The following is a 19,819-nucleotide window of genomic DNA, read 5'->3' as shown; positions in this document are numbered from 1 at the left end:
GTCTCGATCTCCTGACCTCGTGATCTGCCCGTCTCGGCCTCCCAAAGTGCTGGGATTTCAGGCTTGAGCCACCGCGCCCGGCCAAAATAATCTTCTAAAGTAGATATTATTTTGCCCATTTTCAAAAGGAAACTAAGGCTCCACTGGTGATGTCACAAAGAAGAGGCAGAAGGGAAATTAATCTGAATCCTGACAGCAAATCTTTATCTATTTCACCATCACCACATCACCCTGCCCCTCAGTTGCCTCCCATGTGCCACAATTCACAATCTATATAAGGGATGACATATATGTGACCCACGTGCTGTAATACTCTTCTCCCAGATGAGTGACGGACAAGGGTCCTCTTTCGAGTTGACTCTCAGAATGCCTCCTAACACACTACCTGTTTTAGTCCTTTTTCTGCTGCAGTAACAGAATATCACAGACTGGGTAATTTAGAAAGATCAGAAGTTTATTTGGCTCACGGTTCTGGAGGCTGGAAAGTCCAAGACTATGGCAACAGCAACTGGCCAGGGTCGTCACCTAGGTATCATGTGGCAAGGAAGCAGGCACACAGGAAACAGAAAAAGGAGGACAAATGTATTCTTTTATCAGGAACCCATTCCTACAATAGCAGCATTAACCTACAGTCAGGAGGGTAGATCCCTCGTGGCCTAATAAGCTCTTAAAGGCCTCACCTCTTAATACTGTTATGGTGGCAATTAAGTTCTCAACACATAAACTTTTGGGGGATACATTCAGACCACAGCACTACCTAAGCACCCACTAATAATCAATCCCTGTTGACCTGTGAAGTAAAGCTAATTTATCCTTGAGGAAAAACATTAATGCAGATGAACAGGACAAAGTCAGATTCAACCAAGACTGTGTGCTCCATAGATCAAAATTTTGCTTTGTTCACACCAGTATCCCTAGGTCCCAGAACAATGCCTGACATGTAGAAAGCACTCGGTAAATACTTGTTGAATACGTGAATGAATAAAAGGTATTATATAAAGACCCATGCCTTCAGGGAATTTACAGAGAATGAAGACAGACAAAAAGAACATCAACAGACCTAGTGCAAACTAGCCTAAGATAGGTACCATAAGAGCATAGTCAGTTGTGGGTAAAATAAGAAGAGAGGGAAGTCTGAATTAGTATGGGTAACAGCGTTTAAAAAAGAATATGGTGGGCCCGACGCAACCATGGCTGAAGAACAACCGCAGGTCGAATTGTTCGTGAAGGCTGGCAGTGATGGGGCCAAGATTGGGAACTGCCTGTTCTCCCAGAGACTGTTCATGGGACTGTGGCTCAAAGGAGTCACCTTCAATGTTACCACCATTGACACCAAAAGGCGGACCGAGACAGTGCAGAAGCTGTGCCCAGGAGCCTGCTGTATGGCACTGAGGTGCACACAGACACCAACAAGATTGAGGAATTTCTGGAGGCAGTGCTGTGCCCTCCCAGGTACCCCAAGCTGGCAGCTCTGAACCCTGAGTCCAACACTGCTGGGCTGGACATATTTGCCAAATTTTCTGCCTACATCAAGAATTCAAACTCAGCACTCAGTGATAATCTGGAGAAGGGACTCCCGAAAGCCCTGAAGGTTTTAGACAACTACTTAACATCCCCCCTCCTAGAAGAAGTGGATGAAACCAGTGCTAAGGATGAAGGTGTCTCTCAGAGGAAGTTTCTGGATGGCAACGAGCTCACCCTGGCTGACTGCAACCTGTTGCCAAAGTTACACATAGTACAGGTGGTGTGTAAGAAGTACCGGGGATTCACCATCCCCGAGGTCTTCCAGGGAGTGCATCGGTACTTGAGCAATGCCTACGCGCGGGAAGAATTCGCTTCCACCTGTCCAGATGATGAGGAGATCGAGCTCGCCTATGAGCAAGTGGCCAAGGCCCTCAAATAAGCCCCTCCTGGGACTCCCTCAACCCCCTCCATTTTCTTCACAAAGGCCCTGGTGGTTTCCACATTGCTACCCAATGGACACACTCCAAAATGGCCAGTGGTCAGGGAATCCTGGATCACTTGTTCCGGGATGGTGTGGTGGAAGAGGGGATGAGGGAAAGAAATGGGGGCCTGAGTGAGATTTTTATTGTGGGGTGGGATGGGTAGGACAACATATTTCAGTAATAAAATACAGAATAAAAACCAAAAAAAAAAAAAAAGGATTTGGTGTTGCTGCTTTCAAGTTATCTTAATCTAAGCTCACCCTCTTCTCAGGCTGATATTCTAATAGGCCGGCTTTAACAAGCAGATGAAAATAATTTATAATTAGTAACACTATTTACCTTAAATTGTTTACAACTTAAGTTCATAAATCTCTTTAGAGAGAACCAATGGGACTTTCAACCCAATTCTGGGTGGGTCAGTGGGAATAAATGAGATCTTGAATTATTCGAACAAGAGCCCTGAGGTGCTATCACTTGTCCTTTTCTCACTGAAACCTAACAGGGGCCCACACAGAGACTTTCTCCTCTTCCTTTGCTCTAACATGGAAATATCTTTTTTTTTTTTTTTTTTAATTTTAAGAGTCATAGGCCAGGCGCTATGACTCACATCTATAATCCCAAGACTTTGTGAGGCAGAGACAGGAGGATAACTTGAGTCCAGGAGTTCAAGACCAGCTTGAGCAACATAGGGAAACATCATATCTATTAAAGATAAAAATTTAAAAACTTAGCCAGGTATGGTGGTGCATGCCTGTAAGTCCCAGCCACTTGGGAGGCTAAGGTGGGAGGATCACTTGAACCTAGGAGTTTGAGGCTGAAGTGAGCTACAGTCATGCCACTGCACTCCAGCCTGGGCAACAGACCAAGATCTCATCTAAAAAAAAAGTAATACTTGTTCTAAAAAGTTCCAAAAACACAAAAGTTTAGACAGTAGAGAGTGAAAGCAAACCACCAACTTATCCCCAACCCAAATGACAACAGGCGTCAGCAGACTACAGCCTGTGGCCAAAGCCAGTCTGCACCTACTTTTATATAGCCTGTGAGCTTAGGATTGTTTTTATACTTTTAAATGACTGAAGACAGGAATAATATTATGTGACATGTGAAAAATATATGACATTCAATGTTCAATGTCCATAAAGTTTTGGTAGCACATGGCCACATCCATCCCTTTATATATAATCTGTGGCTACTTTCAACTCAGAGCTGCAGAGTTGAGTAGCACCCCTCCCTGATCTAAAAGAATAGATTCTTTGGCCTTGCTAAAAAACACTTCTCTTTCTAACTCACCATCTCTTTTTTTTCTTTTTGAGACAGAGTCTCACTCTGTTGCCTAGACTGGAGTGCAGTGGCGTGATCTCAGCTCACTGCAACCTCTGCCTCCCAGGTTCAAGAAATTCTCCTGCCTCAGCCTCCCAAGTAGGTGGGATTACAGGTGTGCATCACCACACTCGGTTTTTTTATATTTTTAGTGCAGACGGGGTTTCATAGTGTTGTCCAGGCTGGTCTCGAACTTCTGACCTCAGGTGATCCACGCGTCTCGGCCTTGCAAAGTGCTGGGATTACAGGTGTGAGCCACCGTGCCCAGCCGTAACTCACCATCTCTTATTCATCCATCTTTACGTCAAACAAATTGTGTAATATAACACCTCCCATTTGTCAATCTGCTTTTTTTTTTTTTTTTTTCACTTAACTATGTACTGTGGCTGTCATACTCCAATCAGGTTGCTATAAAAAAAAAATGCCCATGGATTGGGTGGCTTCTACACGACAGAAATTTATTTCTCACAGTTCTGGAGGCTGGGAAGTTCAAGATCAAGGCATTGGCAGACTCAGTGTCTGGTAGGACCTGCTTCCTCATAGACAGAGCCTTCTTGTTGCATCCTCATGTGGTGGAAGGGGCAAACAAGCTCCACTCAGCCTAATCCCATTCATGAGGGCTCTACCCTCTTGACCTAATCACTTCCCAAAGGTCCCACCTCCTAATACCATTGCACTGGGGATTAAGTTTCAACATATGAATTGACTGGGGGTGGAGGCACAAAAACATTCAGACTAGAGCAGTGCCCATCATTCTTTAGGTTTTCATAGAACAATCAACTTTCTAATACATATGTCAGTATCACCCATATCCCTATCAAGTTTCTTACAGGCATTTCATGACCAGCCATGCATTCAAAAGCATCTCTTCCCTACCTCACTTATCTTGCTGGGGAAACAGCACAGAGAGTACATACTGCAAAGGGCTCAGAAGAAATGGGAGCTATAACCTTATGACCTCCCTTTGCAGTAAACACATGACCCTGGTAATCAGTCACTGTCCAACTTGGCTGGTCCAGTGTGGTAGAACACACCCTGGGTGACTGTGCAGTTTGGCTAGGAAAATATTTGCCAAGCAAATGTCTTGGGTAAGTGGAGAGCCCCAACCAAAAACGTGAGATGGTAGTCTTCTGCTCATTTAGCAATGTGAAAAATTAACTTTAGACTGTATAGTTTTCATACCTAATTTCTAGCAACTCACAAATTCATAGAGAAACTGATTTTACATTGGCTTACTTCCTACAATTATTTTGATGTCACTTTGTTGATATTCTACTAGCAAATGTGTTTTTTCCCTAGAAAGTTTCAGTTTGGTCAGCAAATGTGTACTACTATAGGTGGTCTTTGGTATTTGCTTTAGTGAGGATAGAGAAAATAACATTTGTAGCATGCGAAAATAATTCCTGGAGTGATTTCCAGGAATGGCTTGAATTAAAAGTTAAGTTTTTGCTAGGAGAAACTTTCTATGATAGCACTAATATTAAAGAAAGCAAAAACATTTTTTGATCTTACATATGATTCTAACATATATTAGTTAAGCAAAACTGGCTGGTGTTCCAGTTACTGCTGTATAATATGCCATCCCAAAAATTGGTGGCCTAAGACAATACTAGTCATTTACTTTTCTCATGAAATCTGCAATTTGAGCAGTGCTCAGCGGGAACAACTCATCTCTGCTCTGTGGGGCATTAACTGGGGTCATTCAATTGAGGCTGGAGGATCCACTTCCAAGATGGCTCTCTCACATGGTTGGCAAGTTGCTGCTGGCTGTGGGCTGGGAGCTAAGCTGGGCTGTCAGCCAGTGTCCACATTTCCTTTCCATGTGGACCTCTCTATGGGTTTCTCACAGCTTGGCAACTGGATTCTAAGAGTCAGTATTCAAAGAAACCAAGGCAGACGCTACAAATCTTCTTCCAGTCTACCTCGTAAGTCAAGCAGTGTCATCTCCACTGCATTCTACCACTTAAGCAAATTGTTAAGACCAGCCCAAAGTCAAGGGGAGGATAATAAGATCCCACATCTCAATGAAAGGAGTTGCAAATAATTCATGGCCACTTTTAATCTACCACAGCACATAAAACAAATAATATAAATGAATATCTGAAACTCATGGTTTGGATATTGAAGTGGCAAAGAGAAGACAAGAGTAAAATTAGTCTCTCATGGTTGGACCAACTCTCTTGACAGGAAGGAAGACACAATGGTCAAGAGCACAGGCCAAGGCTGGGCGCTATGGCTCACTCACACCTGTAATCTCAGCACTTTGGAGGCCAAGACGGGTGGATCATCTGAGGTCAGGAGGTCGAGACCAGCCTGGCCAACATGGTGAAACGCCATCTCTACTAAAAATACAAAAATTGGCCAGGCACGGTGGCACACGCCTGTAATCCCAGCTACTCAAGAGGCTGAAGTAGCAGAATCGCTTGGACCTGGGAGGCAGAGCTTGCAGTGAGCCGAGATCATGCCACTGCACTCCAGCCTGGGCAACAGAGCGAGACTCCCTCTCCAAAACAAAACAAAACAAACAAACAAAAAAAGTACAGTCTACCCAAGTGTGACTCCTATGTTCTGTCGTGTACCAGCTGAATGACCATAGACAAACTGTCCTTTCAGATATCTTAATCTACTAAATGGGGAAAATAATGATGTCCACTGCAGAGTTTATCCAGAGAAATCAAGATTCTGCTTTTTAATTAACTTTAAAAATTTTTTAAGCTGGTATATAATGTGCTCATAGAAAACTGCAAAATAAGTGCTTTGTGAAGTTTTATTAACTGAATAGACTTAGCTGACTACCACCCAGACCAAGACATGGAACACAGGAAGGACTGGGAAACAACAGAGAGTGGGAACAATAGGGAGTGGAGAAGGGGAGGAGGAAACAACAGAGGGTGCTGGAGACTTCAGCAAACAGGAGACTGCAGATTCTTGGCTCTTGCCAGTAATAAAGGTGGGATGTGTAGATTAGGCAAAACATGGCAGAGGGCCAGACTTAGTGCACAGACCCCTGTTTGGAACCTTGCGAATAGGAGGTGTCAGCCACTTGAAGAAGTGGTGACGGTTTGGAATAGTGCTAAGGGGTGGGAAGATGGAGGTGCGTGAAAAACAAAAAGGGGATGTCAGCATAAGAGAGGTTGACATAGCAGGTATAACATGGCAGGGTTAATGGGCATAGGGTTAACTAGGCTCAAGGTTCCAGAAGGAATCTTGGTGTGAAGCTGTCCTAATACAGGAAGAAGCCTACCAGGTGCTGGGAATGGCTTAGACAAACTTCTTGCCACAAAGCCAAGTGATCACCCTTCCTAGGTGTCACCTATTTAATCACTAAAACATCATAAGGAGCTCCACCCCCATGTGCAACTGTGCTCAGTCTTACTCCCCCTCTCCTTTTGCTCATTCCCACATACAGTAAGACGTTTGTTTTCTCTCCTTTGCTCACTTTGTCTTGCTTTTGTAAATACTGTCCCTCTGCGTAGAGTTCCTAAAATTCTCTCTCTTATGAAATGTCTCGCAGCACACATACTGTTGAAAGATTTCAGTACTTCAAATCCTTTTTGGAAAGAGGCAGATACAAATGAGGAACATGAAAAGTGAAGTCTTGTTCACAACTCTGGCTCTGAAATCCAAGGTATCCGGTAGACCTCTTGAAATAATCCCAAGCCCTCCTCACCTTGGCTATGGCAGGCAGTTTAAGAAGTGGCTTATGAGATACTCAAGAGTGGTGGGAGGTGGGGAAATCTGGGATCATTAGCAACTAACTGGGTGGACTGGCAGATCTGGAGATGACAGCCCATGGCATGCAGTTGGCAAGGGTAACATCAGGAAGAAGACTGACTTATTTGGAAATATTTAGATCAAACTCCTATCTGAACATTAAAATATCCCTGCACCTTACTACATCAGACAGCACACAATAAGCATTTCAGTTTAGTGCTTGGCAAAGAGCAGGTGTTCTAAACCTTTTCCCCTTGCTCACTCCTTTCCTTTCTTCTCCTAGTCTGTCAGGCTGTATATGGTTACATGAAGCCTTATTTACTTAGGGACCCTGCTGGCTACAGTCAGCTCTTCTTCTCAAGCTCTGCCCCTGGCCTGATCCGAACTACATGACCACACTGGTTTTCAATTGACTTTGGAAGAAAGATGATTTTTGAATCATTTCATTCATGTGTGAAAGGTGAAGTCTCTAGTTCAGAGATCTTGAGTGTCTTTGGAAATATGTTCTGCCTTTTATCATCCCTGCCTTTTATCGTACTACCTTGGAGGCAGTGTGATGGTGCAGCTGGTTAGTTCATGTGTGTGAACACTTTTTTATGTTCAGCGCATGTTCTATTGAAAGATCTAGGTACTTTACATATATTTGGAAAGAGGCAAGATGTAAATTAATGAAATTAAGGGAAAGAAAATCCCATTTTCCACTGAAATCCCATTTTTCACCCTGTATTTGTAAGTATAGTGTTTTTTTTTTTTTTTTTTTTTTTTTTTAATGAAGCACTGTTTTGGGTATTTTAACTACTATAGCATAAAATAAAACTAAGGAACAATAACTATTTGCTGGCTTCTCTATAACACAGCTCTAGATTCTTCACACTGTGAATGAAAATTCTTAATAATTTAGGATGAACTATAATTTTCATTTAAGAAAGTCAGGATTATTTTGGAGAGGGAGCATATGGGTGGTGATGGGAACATGTTTTAGGCTCTACAAAAATAATAGTAATTTATGAGAGGACAGTTTACATCACTCAGAATTTAGCACTGAGTGTCCACATTTTGGTTTAGAATTAAAATATTTCCATTTACAGTTTAAAAGCATTTAAAATTTAGCATATTTTCTTTTAGAAGTGTACATGCACACATACAAGTTGTATAAATGGGACTATATGAATGCATTTTGAAATTTTTTTTCCAAAAACTTAATGCAAGTCTTTCTATTATAATTGCTACATCTACAACACTGAAGCTAACCAGTGTCTGTTTATTGTTAGATGTTATCATCGGTTCTTTACTATTTTAAACAATGCTGGCCGGGCGCGGTGGCTCACACCTGTAATCCCAGCACTTTGGGAGGCTGAGATGGGCGGATCACAAGGTCAGGAGATCGAGACCACGGTGAAACCCCGTCTCTACTAAAAATACAAAAAATTAGCTGGGTGCAGTGGCGGGCGCCTGTAGTCCCAGCTACTCGGGAGGCAGAGGCAGGAGAATGGTGGGAACCCAGGAGGCAGAGCTTGCAGTGAGCCGAAATCGCGTCACTGCACTCCAGCCTGGTGGACAGAGTGAGACTCCTTCTCAAAAAAAAAAAAAAAAAAAAAAAAATGCTTAGATGGTCATTCTTTACATATATCTTTATATGCCTGTCCCATTATTCCCTTAGAATAATCTCTAGAAGTGGAGTGACTGAAACAAAGGATAAATACATTTTAAAGTCTGGAATATATGTGTCAAGCTGCCCTCCCCCTAAATTATGTTGATCTATAATCCTGCCAGTGTACTCTTCCTCATACCCTTGCCAGCACTGGTTCCGTATTTCTTTGCTATCTTCACAAGTTTAATTATACATCTTCTGTTATTTGCAAAGTTTAATTTTTTTCACACATGTATTGCCACCTGAATTTCTTCTTTGGTGAAGTGCCTGTTCATGACCTATGCAGGCATGAGGTCTTGCCTGTGGTTTGATCCTACACTGATAAATTTCACACATTTCATATTCTGTTAATGCACAGCAGACATCGCAGGCCTCTGATGAATGGCTGTGTGCATTTTTGAGGCAGTTCCGGCTGTAAAATACAAATAGGGAAGATAGAAAAAGGAATGACTCAAACAAAGCTCTTACTTCTTGTCTGAAGTAAACAAAACATGCGCTCCAGTATATTTGGGTCAACACAACCAGCACTTCTAGCTAAAGAAAAAGGGCTAGCTCTGGCTGCTGAGTCACTTAAGTCATGTTTCACTTGGCAACATGACTCTAAGTCCTTCTGCAAATAAAGAGGGGCTGATAGCTACTCCAACTCCAAGCAATGCATTAATGACAAAAAGATAAATTTACCCACATACAAACATAGAAACAAGAGCAGGAGTCCAGCTATTTATACAAGTTCAATCACTATTTTATTTTTAATACAGTTCATCTTTCTTTCTTAAATTAGAATTAAATGCCAAATGCTGTGAGGCTAGAGGTCATTTTAAACCAAACATCTGAAATCCAAAAGCTCTTTCTGGCCCTTTTTCTTACTCCAACTGTTAAATGGTACATCACATTCATGGATCTATCCCTAGTACCACAAGTTCATTATTTCCTATTGCAAGCCAGACTGCCTCCTATATTCTGTCATTTCCGTCCACTCACATAGCTAACTTCCGAGGTAATCAGGCCAAAGACTTTGACAAAAATCTTTATTTCTCCTTCTCCCTTGCCCTCCTTACCTAATCAACTGCCAAATCCTGGAGATTTTTCTTAATGTTTTCTTACTATAAAGCTTTTATTGTAGACCAGCTTTAGATTTATAACAAAGCTGCAAAATTCACCTGTTCTCCTAACCTAGGTCCCTGCAATATGAACATCTTACATGACCACAGTAGATTTGTCACAACCAAGGGACCGACACCAACACAAGACTATTGACTAAGCTCCACACTTTGTTCAGATGTCACCAGTTTTTCCCTAATGTCTTTTTTCTCCCCCAAGATCCCATGTCCAGGACACAACATGATGTTTAATCATGTCTCCTTAGTCTCCTCTGATCTGTGACCGTGGGGCACACTTGCCTTGTTTCTGATGGCCTTGACAGTTTTGAGAAATAGCGATCGGGTATATTGTAGACTGTCCCTAGGTCTACTTGGTCGTTCCCTCATGCTTAAACTGGTGTCAATGGCTTTACTGAAAGATGACTGCAGGGCTGGGGTGCCATTTTCATCAAATCCTATCAAGGGTGCATGCTATCAACGTGGCTCTCAACTGCTTCAGTCACAACACTTCTAACACTAAATGTGGGGGTTTTTCCTCACACTAATTCTCCAGTTTTCTGAACAGCAGCCAGGTATCCTGTAATTCAATTCAATTCAGTTCTGACACTAACTACCTGGAGTTAACAGCCCCACAAGACTGCCCTGTTCCAGACACCAACTGCAAGCCCTGGGCCCTCCATACTTCTGACTGGCTATAAATCAGGGGTCAGAGGAGTCCTAAAACTCCCTCCTCAGGGCTCACAGAATTAAGGAGAATACTTTCCTACTCTTGTTTATTATAAAGGATACACGTGAGCAGCTCAAGAAAGAGGCACATGAGTGAGGTCCAGAAGGGGCAGAGTGCAGAAGCTTCCATCCCTGTGGGGCTGGGATGTGCCCCATTCCTGGTACATGGATGCATTCATCAATCTGGAACCCTCAGAACCCTGTCCTTTAGGGTTTTTTAATGGAGCTTCCATAACAGAGGTATGATTGATTACATCATTGGCTATTGGTGATTAACTCAGTCTCGACCCCTTCACCACTCCCTGAAAGAAGCGTGGCTGTTCTCATGCTGCTAATAAACACATACCTGAGACTGGGTAATTTATAAAGGAAAGAGTTGTAATTGACTCACAGTTCCATATGGCTGGGGAGGCCTCACAATCACAGCAGAAGAACAAGGGACATCTTACATGGCAGCAGGCAAGAGAGAGCTTGTGCAGGGGAACTCCTCTTTATAAAACCATCAGATCTCATGAGAGTTATTCACTATCATGAGAACAGCATGGGAAAGACCTGCTCCCATGATTCAATCACCTCCCACCAGGTCCCTCCCACAACACGTGGGAATTGTGGGAGCTACAATTCAAGATGAGATTTGGGTGGAGACACAGCCAAACCATATCAGGGGCCCTGAAAGTTCCACTCTCTAACTACATGGTTGGTTCCTTTGGCAACCAGCTCCATCCTGGAGGTATCTAGGGGCCCACCAAAGTCACCTCATTAGCAGAAACTCAGGTAAGGCTGAAGGGGCTTGTTATGAATAACAGAAAATGCTCCTATCATGCCTGTCACTCAGGAACTTCCAAGGGTTATAGAAGTTCTGTGTCAGGAACCAGGGACAAAGACCAAATATTTCTTACTCTATCACGACTTAGCACTGGTGATGTTGACCATGACCACCTGACTGAGGCAGTGTCTGCCGGGTTTCTCCACTCTAAAGTTCCTGTTTACCCTCTTTCCACACTCATTTTTCAGACAGGGAAACTGAGGTTAGAAGCAAAATGATTATGTCAAAACTAAAAAGTAGTAAAACCAAAATTGGAAGGTAAGGCTTCTCACTTCTTGTTCTGAGTTTCTTCCACTCTACCAGGAGTTGCCAAACGACAATGGTCCAGGGGCCAAATCTACCCCAGAGCCTGTTTTTCATGAGGGCTGTAGTTTTAAACTGTTGGCAAAAAAAAAAAAACGAATACTATTTCATGACATATAACACTTACATTAAATTCAAATTTCAGTGTCCATAAGTTTATTGGAACACAGCTATGCTCACCTGTTTACATATTGCCTATAGCTGCTTTCATGATTCACTGGCCAACTCGAGTAGTTACGGCAGAGATTGTACGGTCCACAAAGGTTAAAATATTTAAGCTTAAAAATGTAAAATATCTGGCCCTTTACAGAAAGTGTTTGCCAACACTGCACTATACCATGATGCTAAGCTGCCTATTTATTTATTTATTCATTCATTCATTCATTCATTTACTTAGGTCAGGGACAGAGAAAAGCAGCAGCTCTTAATCTCTTAAGATGCATTAATTGTGCAATATACAAAGTGTAAACAAAATCCTCTAAAACATTTCTTTAGGGGCTCAGACTTAAGGTTTGCTCAGCATTCCCAGTCTTAGTGATAAAATCACATAAGTGCAGTGGAGAGCTTGTGTGTGGGAGAGAAGAAGAGATGCAGAGACAGGGATACAGAGCAGAGAGAGAGACACATACATTACTCTGGACATTAGAATCGGAGAGAAGAAGGACTCCCCCAGTTAACAGATCATAGATAAAGTTTGTGCAATGAGTCAAAAAATCCAAAAAACCAAAACCAAAACATACCCGGGGAGGCTGTGACAGGCCAGGGGTCTTTTAAATGCAAGCCTGAGATCTTCCTCCAACATGTACAGCAAAGGCATTCTTAGAAACGTTCCCTGCATGCTTCCAAGTCTCAGCTGCTCCAATAGCATGCTCAAGAGACTGCCTCTCCACTCTCTCCCTCACTCAAACATGACCCTCATCATTCCTATCCACAGACGACAAGGCTGGCTACTTGCCCAACTTCAAAACTGTTCTCTGTTTATTTCTAACTCTAGGAAATGACAGAGATGTCTCATGAGAACTGTATTCTGGGGTATTAAGGTCTGATTTTTATTGTATGTATAATACAGAAAGCTACTTTTCGTTTTTGTCTCACTATCTTTTGTGAATAGTCACTTTTTTCTTTCTAAGTTCCTATCAAATACTCATGAAATTTCTTAGGAGGCCCCTCCTTTAGAAAAATATTTTGCAAGGCAGATAAAAAGCTGGCACTGCTCAAGAATCAGGAAAACGGGACAATCCTTGGAGAGGAAAATGCAACTGTCATAAAAAGACAAAGGGCAAAGTGAGGGCCGTGAGGATAACTTCATGAAAACAGATAATAGAAAAAAAGAGCTAATGTTAGAAAGTTCAAGCTTAAGGACATTGCTGAGGCTGTGTCATCATTCTGACCTCAGGAACTCTGCATTTAATACTTTATACTTTCAAAAATGTGTTTCATTATCACAGCAATCCAGTGAGGTTAGGAATTAGCTTCATCTTTCAAGTCAAGTCCAGGCATTAAATAGCTCATTTAAGTTACCTGCATGAGGTCAGGGCTCAGTATGCTGGATCATCACTGTATACCCAGAGCCAACCATTATGTCTTGGAACACAGCAGGTGCCCAATAAAGACTTGCTGGGAAAATGTCATTAGGCCAATTGACAAATCCCCAAATCTTCTATCTCCTGGTATGTACATCACTAATGGATAAAGACAACTCCCTGCTACAACATACACCGCTCTTCTTTCTATTCTACCATCAAGGTGCAATTTGTTGATCAATGACTTCCCAGCTGAGGCACCCTCTAAGGGTAACTCTGACACTCAGCGAGTCAACCGCAGATACACAGAGCCAAGAGAGGGCCTCGAAATCCCATTTCTTACAGGAGAGGATGGGTTATATTAATCTTAAAAGGCAAATGTGGACACCACAGTATTTCTAGAGGATCAGTATTTATGGAGGAGATGTTACCTTTTAATAATTAAGTCCTAAAGCGGCTTTTCAAACTTGCGGATGGGACTGGCTTTACTTAACAGTTTAGCAATAAAAAAATAAAGCACAAGATGAGAATTCTGCACAACTTGCCTTCTGGTAGAAGTCATATCTGTGAAGCAGAATGAGTATAAGGATTCCAAAAAAGGCAGAAGAAAATCCAGCTGTCTTTCTGTGATCTTCTCATAAGAACAGCAACTCTCAATCACAGTCTACTTTGTACAATCGACTCATTAACACCTATTTATATAATGACACAAGTGTTTGAGGCTACAATTTTCCTTGCAGGAGGCATGATTTTAAAGCAAATATCTTTACAATGCCACACAATGATCCTCAAAGCATGAAGATATCTAGCAGACAATGCCATGGGCTTCTGGAGCCCCCTTTAAAATTTTATTTTTGCTTTTCAGTCTCAGGAATGAATAGGGACTTTCTGGAAATACCATCTAACCTTGTATTTCAGAAACATTGTTGGGGATAACAAGGCATGAAATTGCCTTCCAAAAGAAATCATTTTTCTATTTCAGTAAATGGTGCTGGGTATTGCGGAGTCCATTCAACAGCCGATTTGAATAAGGGAGAGCAAAGAAACTCTTTAGATGTTGTGCAAGTTATTCCTGGATTGAGACATCGGTACTGAGAGATGACGAGAAAAGAATTTATTTAAAAAGAAGATGTGAAGAGCAGTTGGTCATGAGACAGAAGGAGAGTGACTGTGTTATTCTCAAGAAAACAGTAGACTGTCCCCAGTTTTTGCCACTAGGTCACCCAGTTATGATGGGATAACTAGATAGATAAAGCCCAGTGTCAGCCAAGGGCAAATTGGTTCCTCAGGTAAAGCACAAATCAGTCACTAACTTGACAGTAGAATCAGCAGCAGTTTTTTTGTTTTGTTTTGTTTTTCAGTAAGACAACAGAGAGCTCACAGTCCCCAAAAGAAAAAGTTACTTTCTTGCCAACATTGGTCAAAAGTATGATTCTTTCAGAAAAATTCAATGAAGGTTTCCTCTCCCAACCCCATCAAGGCAGGAAATGGAACTGCATTTCTTAAGTGAATGAATGTTTTCATAATATTTATGGTTTTGGATATATGTGATCATTAAAATGTGACTTCTATTTGCTATGTGAAGTGGAGACAAATTAGAATTGATTGCATGTGGAGATTTTGTTTGTTTCGTATCCTTTTGTATATGCTACAAAATCTCAAAATCATTAGACCAGGAGGAGCCTAGAGAGGCCATTGGATCCACTTTATGTCTCTCTACTTCAAAGTGTGGCCTTTGGACTAGCAGCATCAACATCTTCCGAGACCCTGTTAGAAATGCAGTGGATTCCATCTCACACCTAATAAATTAGAATCTGCTTTACTACAAGATCGCCAGGTGATTTGTATGCACTTCCATCTCCCATCTTCTTCAGCTATAACTCTCCTGAGTCTCAGACAAACTGGTCTAGCTTACAGATGGGTTAGTGGTCAAGGAGGTAGAGTCCAAGAATCAGAATCACTTTGGCCGTTGGTAGAATGGGTGCTGACTGGCCATGCCTACGGTCGCATGCTCAGCCCTGGATGAAGGAAGGGCCCTAGAACCATGGGGACTTAAGAGTTGAGGAAGAAAATCAAGGGGCTACTCTCAGAAGAACAGGGAATGGGTGACAGCCAAGCAAACCAAAAGACGTTCCCAGAAGTGATCAATTACTTGGGATGAGTATCTGACCAAAGTCAGATCAATGAAGAACAATTGCGTGACTTTGGCTGTATCTACAGAGAAGGAGAGGCTCTTAGATTGAGGTTACAAAGTTCATAGAACGTAAACCTAGAGCTGCCACATGGAGAAAGCCTGCCTGCGAACAAAGCAAACCCCAAGGAAACAGGGCTGGGAAATGGAGAGAGACCAAGTCCCTGTAAGCTCAGCTGTGTTCCTGAATGTATGGCCACTGACTCCAGGGGCAGCCTTCACACGGTTTTCTAATGCAATGTGACTGTGTCCCTGAAGCTGTGCCATGATATGCCAGCTCTCCCTAGATCCAGCTACGCCTGAAGCACATTTTCTCTCTGGACTTTTGTTATATGTGCCCATCAACTTCTCCATCTTTTTTTTTTTTTTTAATTTTGGTTTAACTCGGTTTGAGGCAGATTTTCTGTGACTTGCAACTGAAACACTGCTGACACCCACGGGGTGAGTTTTAAAAATATTCATGCTCGTCCCAGATCAAAACCTTTTGTCCTGCAAAAGACAGACTCTGATATGGCCAAGGTGGAGATGGGGAGAGGGGAAAGGAGTTGGAGGATGCATTCTTATGTACTGCCAGGAAGAAGTCAATGAAGAAATCCTCTATAGGAGGGCAATATGACAATGTCTATATTTAAATATTTTAAATATTTAAAAGTGTATACTATTTGGCCTAGCGATTCTATTTCTGCAAACTGACAATACAGATAAATCAGCATATGTGCCGAAATATTTATGTTAAAGGGTAACATTTAATTACTGTTAGGACAGCAGAAGATTGTACAACCAAAATGTCCAGCGATAAAAGGCTAGTAAATGATGGACCATCTAAACAATGTTTAACAAACATTCCTGTAGTTATTAAAAGCAAATATGGAAGGTCTACATGTGCGAACCTGGAACAATCCCTAAGATAAGTAAAAACAAGTAAGGTGGCCGGGTGCGGGGGCTCACGCCTATAATCCCTGCACTTTGGGAGGCGCCAAGGAGGGTGGATTACCCGAAGCCAGGAATTCGAGACCAGCCAGCCTGGCCGATGAAACCCTGTCTCTACTAAAAACACAAAAAATTAGCTGGGCGTGGTGGCAGGCGCCTGTAATCCCAGCTACGCAGGAAGCTGAAGTAGAACTGCTTGAACCCAGGAGGCGAAGGATGCAGTGAGCTGAGACTGCGCCACTGCACTCCAGCCTGGGCAACAAGAGTGAAACTCCATCTCAAAAACAAAAACAAAACAAAAAGAAACAACTAAGCTATAGAACTTATGTATACGTTACCATTTCTGTGAATGACAAAGATAAACAGATCTATATGTATATATATACAGACATTAAATGCATATACATGGATCTATCTCTAGGAATAGACAAAGTTAATAGAGGTTGTTTCTGGGAAGGGGACAGGGTTGGGAGAGAGACCTATTTTATGTCTTTTAAATTTTGAAAATACTATATGCATCCATTATATATTTAATGTCTTGGCAGATTTGGAATGTTTCCCTCCTTTTTCTTTTTTTCTTTTCTTTTTTTTTTTTGAGATGGAGTCTCATTCTGTCGCCCAGGCTGGAGTGCAGTGGCATGATCTCGGTTCACTGCAACCTCTGCCTCCCGGATCCAAGCGATTCTCTTGCCTCAGCCTTCCGAGAGCTGGGATTACAGGCGTGCACCACGACACCTGGCTAATTTTTGTATTTTTAGTAGAGACAGCGTTTTACCATGTTGGTCAGGCTGGTCTTGAACTCCTGACCTCGTGATCCACCCTCCTCAGACTCCCAAAGTGCTGGGATTACAGGCGTGAGCCACTGCACCTAACCCCCTCCTCTTTCTTTTATTAATTCAACTACTGGTGTAAAGAAACTGAGAATGCATGTTCCAAGCAAGAAGTCTGGAGACTGAGCAATCAGCGGTTCCCTCTTGTCTAATTAGGCCAAGAGCTGAGCATATCATACTCACAAATGAAAAATCACTGAAAGAACTCCATTAATTGGCTAGGGTAGAGCTGCAGTGGGAGTGGAAATTTTTTTCCCTAGGAGCAGAAGGGCAGAAACATTCAGCCTTGGAAACATCCATCCTGCTCTTAGGTGCTGCAGGGCATGTTGCAGAAATTCCCAGGACCCATCAATCAAAGCAACCCTACTGGTAAATACTTTCTCTCCTGCGATGTGAATCCTCAGCAGCCTCTGGCCTGCCCTACTGGCCATTTAGAATTACCAAGCCCTCCTTTGGAACAACACTATTTTCTGAAGTTCTTCCCTTATTCTTTTATCCCTTCTAATACATGCACAGCTGGAAACATTGAAAGCTTCAAGCACAGTTTAAATGAAAAGTGTAAGTAAGGCTGTGCATTGATTCTTAAGCTCCAACGCTCCTGATTGTGAGGGTTAGACAGTCCCCGCCATGAGTCTGTGATCTGCGGTGGCCACTGTGTACTCAATGACACTGAAACAGCGAACGCTGGAACACATCAGGGTGACCTGAGACACTCAGAGCCAAGTCCACCACACAGTGACAGCTGCTGTTTGGGAAGCTCATGATTGGCATTCGAGTCGGCTATTATTTTACAAGTTTAAAATGTGCAACCCAAGCATGATGATGTTATTGTTTCCATCAAGCTGTAATTCACCTACGAATTAACCACTGCTACATTGATTCAATTCAAGGCTATCTTAGAAATAGTTTGATGCCAACGTTTGGGATTAGAAGCTCGTCCTCCGCTTCTTTTTTCCCAACAAAGCTCCTCCTCCTCTCCAAATGATATATTTTACCAGTTAGAAGAGTTATTACTTGGTAGCCTTCTGAAATGATACACGCGGGATCGGTGGGGCACTGGGAAATGTGTGGAGAAGGTGGCCCATGTTTGCTACCAGAGGACCCACAATTGATTTTCATGCTTTCCCTAATGAACACGCAAAGTTTGCAATATTTATCTTCCCAGGCCTCAGCCTTCTCATCTGCTACCTTTCTTGGGGAATGAGATAGATGATCTCAGAGCTTCCTGTACTGCACCATCTGCACTTGGACCAAAAGCACCCACAGAGGCAAGGTGGCATCTAAAAATCCCAAAGTTTGGTTGTTTTGAACATTACTGTGGGTTTTTGAGTGTGTGTGTTTTGATCTTTCACAGTGCTTTTCTTAGGAAAATGCTTAGTAAATACTTGTGGAGCTGAGCAACAAGTATTTACTAAGCTCTAAGTATTACTTTGTCTCTATTCCAGCTGCCTATAAGACTGTGTGCGTTCAGTTTAAACATTGAAGGACAGTTCAAGTATGAAAATTTGCAGACCATCCTATTTAAATATATTCAACATGGACTAGTGTCTATTATTCTTTATAGTAAGCTGAGAGGAATGTGTAGTTCTTTTTCAGTTGGGGACATTTTAAAAATTACACAGAAAGTCCTAGTTTAAACTAGAACTAGTTTAACCTTGAGCTTCTCAAGTTTGGGCAGATTGTGAAGCCAGCCAAAGAGGGCTACGAATCATGCCATGGCATCTGGGGAAATAGCTTTGCCTTTGCTTCACTGCAAGCCTTCCAGTTCCCTCCTTTATTCCACAGAACATGATGCAGTCACAACAGGTGCCAGATGCCCCATCTGTCCAGAGATTGCTTTAAGCACATCAGTCTGGGCAGCTGCGAACAGAATCTGACCTCATTCACTTTATATGTAGTCAGTTAGCATGTGGTCGGGTTAGACTACATCATGGACAAGAGACTTAACAAAAAACATCCTGAGCAGTTGGTGACCAGGTCTGAGTCACTGTTTTACTTCCAGCAACAATGTCAATGCTTAGGATAGAGTAGGTACTCACTCAATCAAGGTTAGCTGAATGAATGAAGTATGACAGCTCTCATCAGTGTTATGACAGCATGGCTGGGAGAAAAGATGATCTATGACTATGAGTTTGAATTGAGGGTTATACAGCCTAGCTTGTAGCACCACATAGTTTTTAGTTTCAGACATCACTCCCAATTGAAAGAGTTTACACTAAGTACAGTCATACACAGCAAGAAGCTAGCAATACACTGAGATTTTCATAGCTTTAAGTAGTGCATGTACACATAAATATGCACATATGCACATTGGGAAACATAGACTTTCACTCACTAAAGCAAACTTCATGATAAATAACTAAAAGACATAAAATTGATTTAACAAAAATAGCCCAGGGGATTTCTTTTCATCACAACTGAACACTGCAAGTAACACAACAAGATTCATTCCCAAATGACTCTAGACTCACTACAAGTGAAATTTCATCCCCCAAAATACTAACACACAGCAAAAATTCGACCAGTTTTAAGTCTAGAAATTAGTTCAGACCCCATGCTGCAATAGGACACTGTATCTGTTGAAAGCCCTTCAACATGTTTCACAGCTTGAAACATCAACCGATTCCAGGGATATTGATGGTTAACAATAATTAAACATCATTTTTTTTTTTAACTGGAAGCTACTAATAAAATATATCAATAAGGTTGGGCATGGTGACTCAGGCCTATAATCCCAGCACTTAGGGAGGCTGAGGTAG

General features: G+C 42.1%; 2 protein-coding genes across 3 annotated transcripts in view; one reads left to right on the top strand and one right to left on the bottom strand.

The window, feature by feature from the left end:
- The window catches only part of TMCC3 (transmembrane and coiled-coil domain family 3), a 317,061-nt gene that overhangs the window by 137,543 nt on the left and 159,699 nt on the right, over window positions 1-19,819 (bottom strand). The window lies entirely within an intron of this gene.
- On the top strand, window positions 1,169-2,145 carry LOC117089610 (chloride intracellular channel protein 1-like). The gene is given in 2 exon segments (XM_033221038.1): window positions 1,169-1,371; window positions 1,374-2,145. Coding segments are annotated over 2 exon segments (711 nt in total). The 5' UTR covers window positions 1,169-1,190; the 3' UTR covers window positions 1,904-2,145.

The sequence above is a fragment of the Trachypithecus francoisi genome, unplaced genomic scaffold (assembly GCF_009764315.1).
Source record: "Trachypithecus francoisi isolate TF-2019V2 unplaced genomic scaffold, Tfra_2.0 Lachesis_group11, whole genome shotgun sequence".
Taxonomy (NCBI): Eukaryota; Metazoa; Chordata; class Mammalia; order Primates; family Cercopithecidae; genus Trachypithecus; species Trachypithecus francoisi.
Note: the sequence above shows the minus strand (reverse complement) of the source record. Positions and strands in the feature narration are given on the sequence as shown.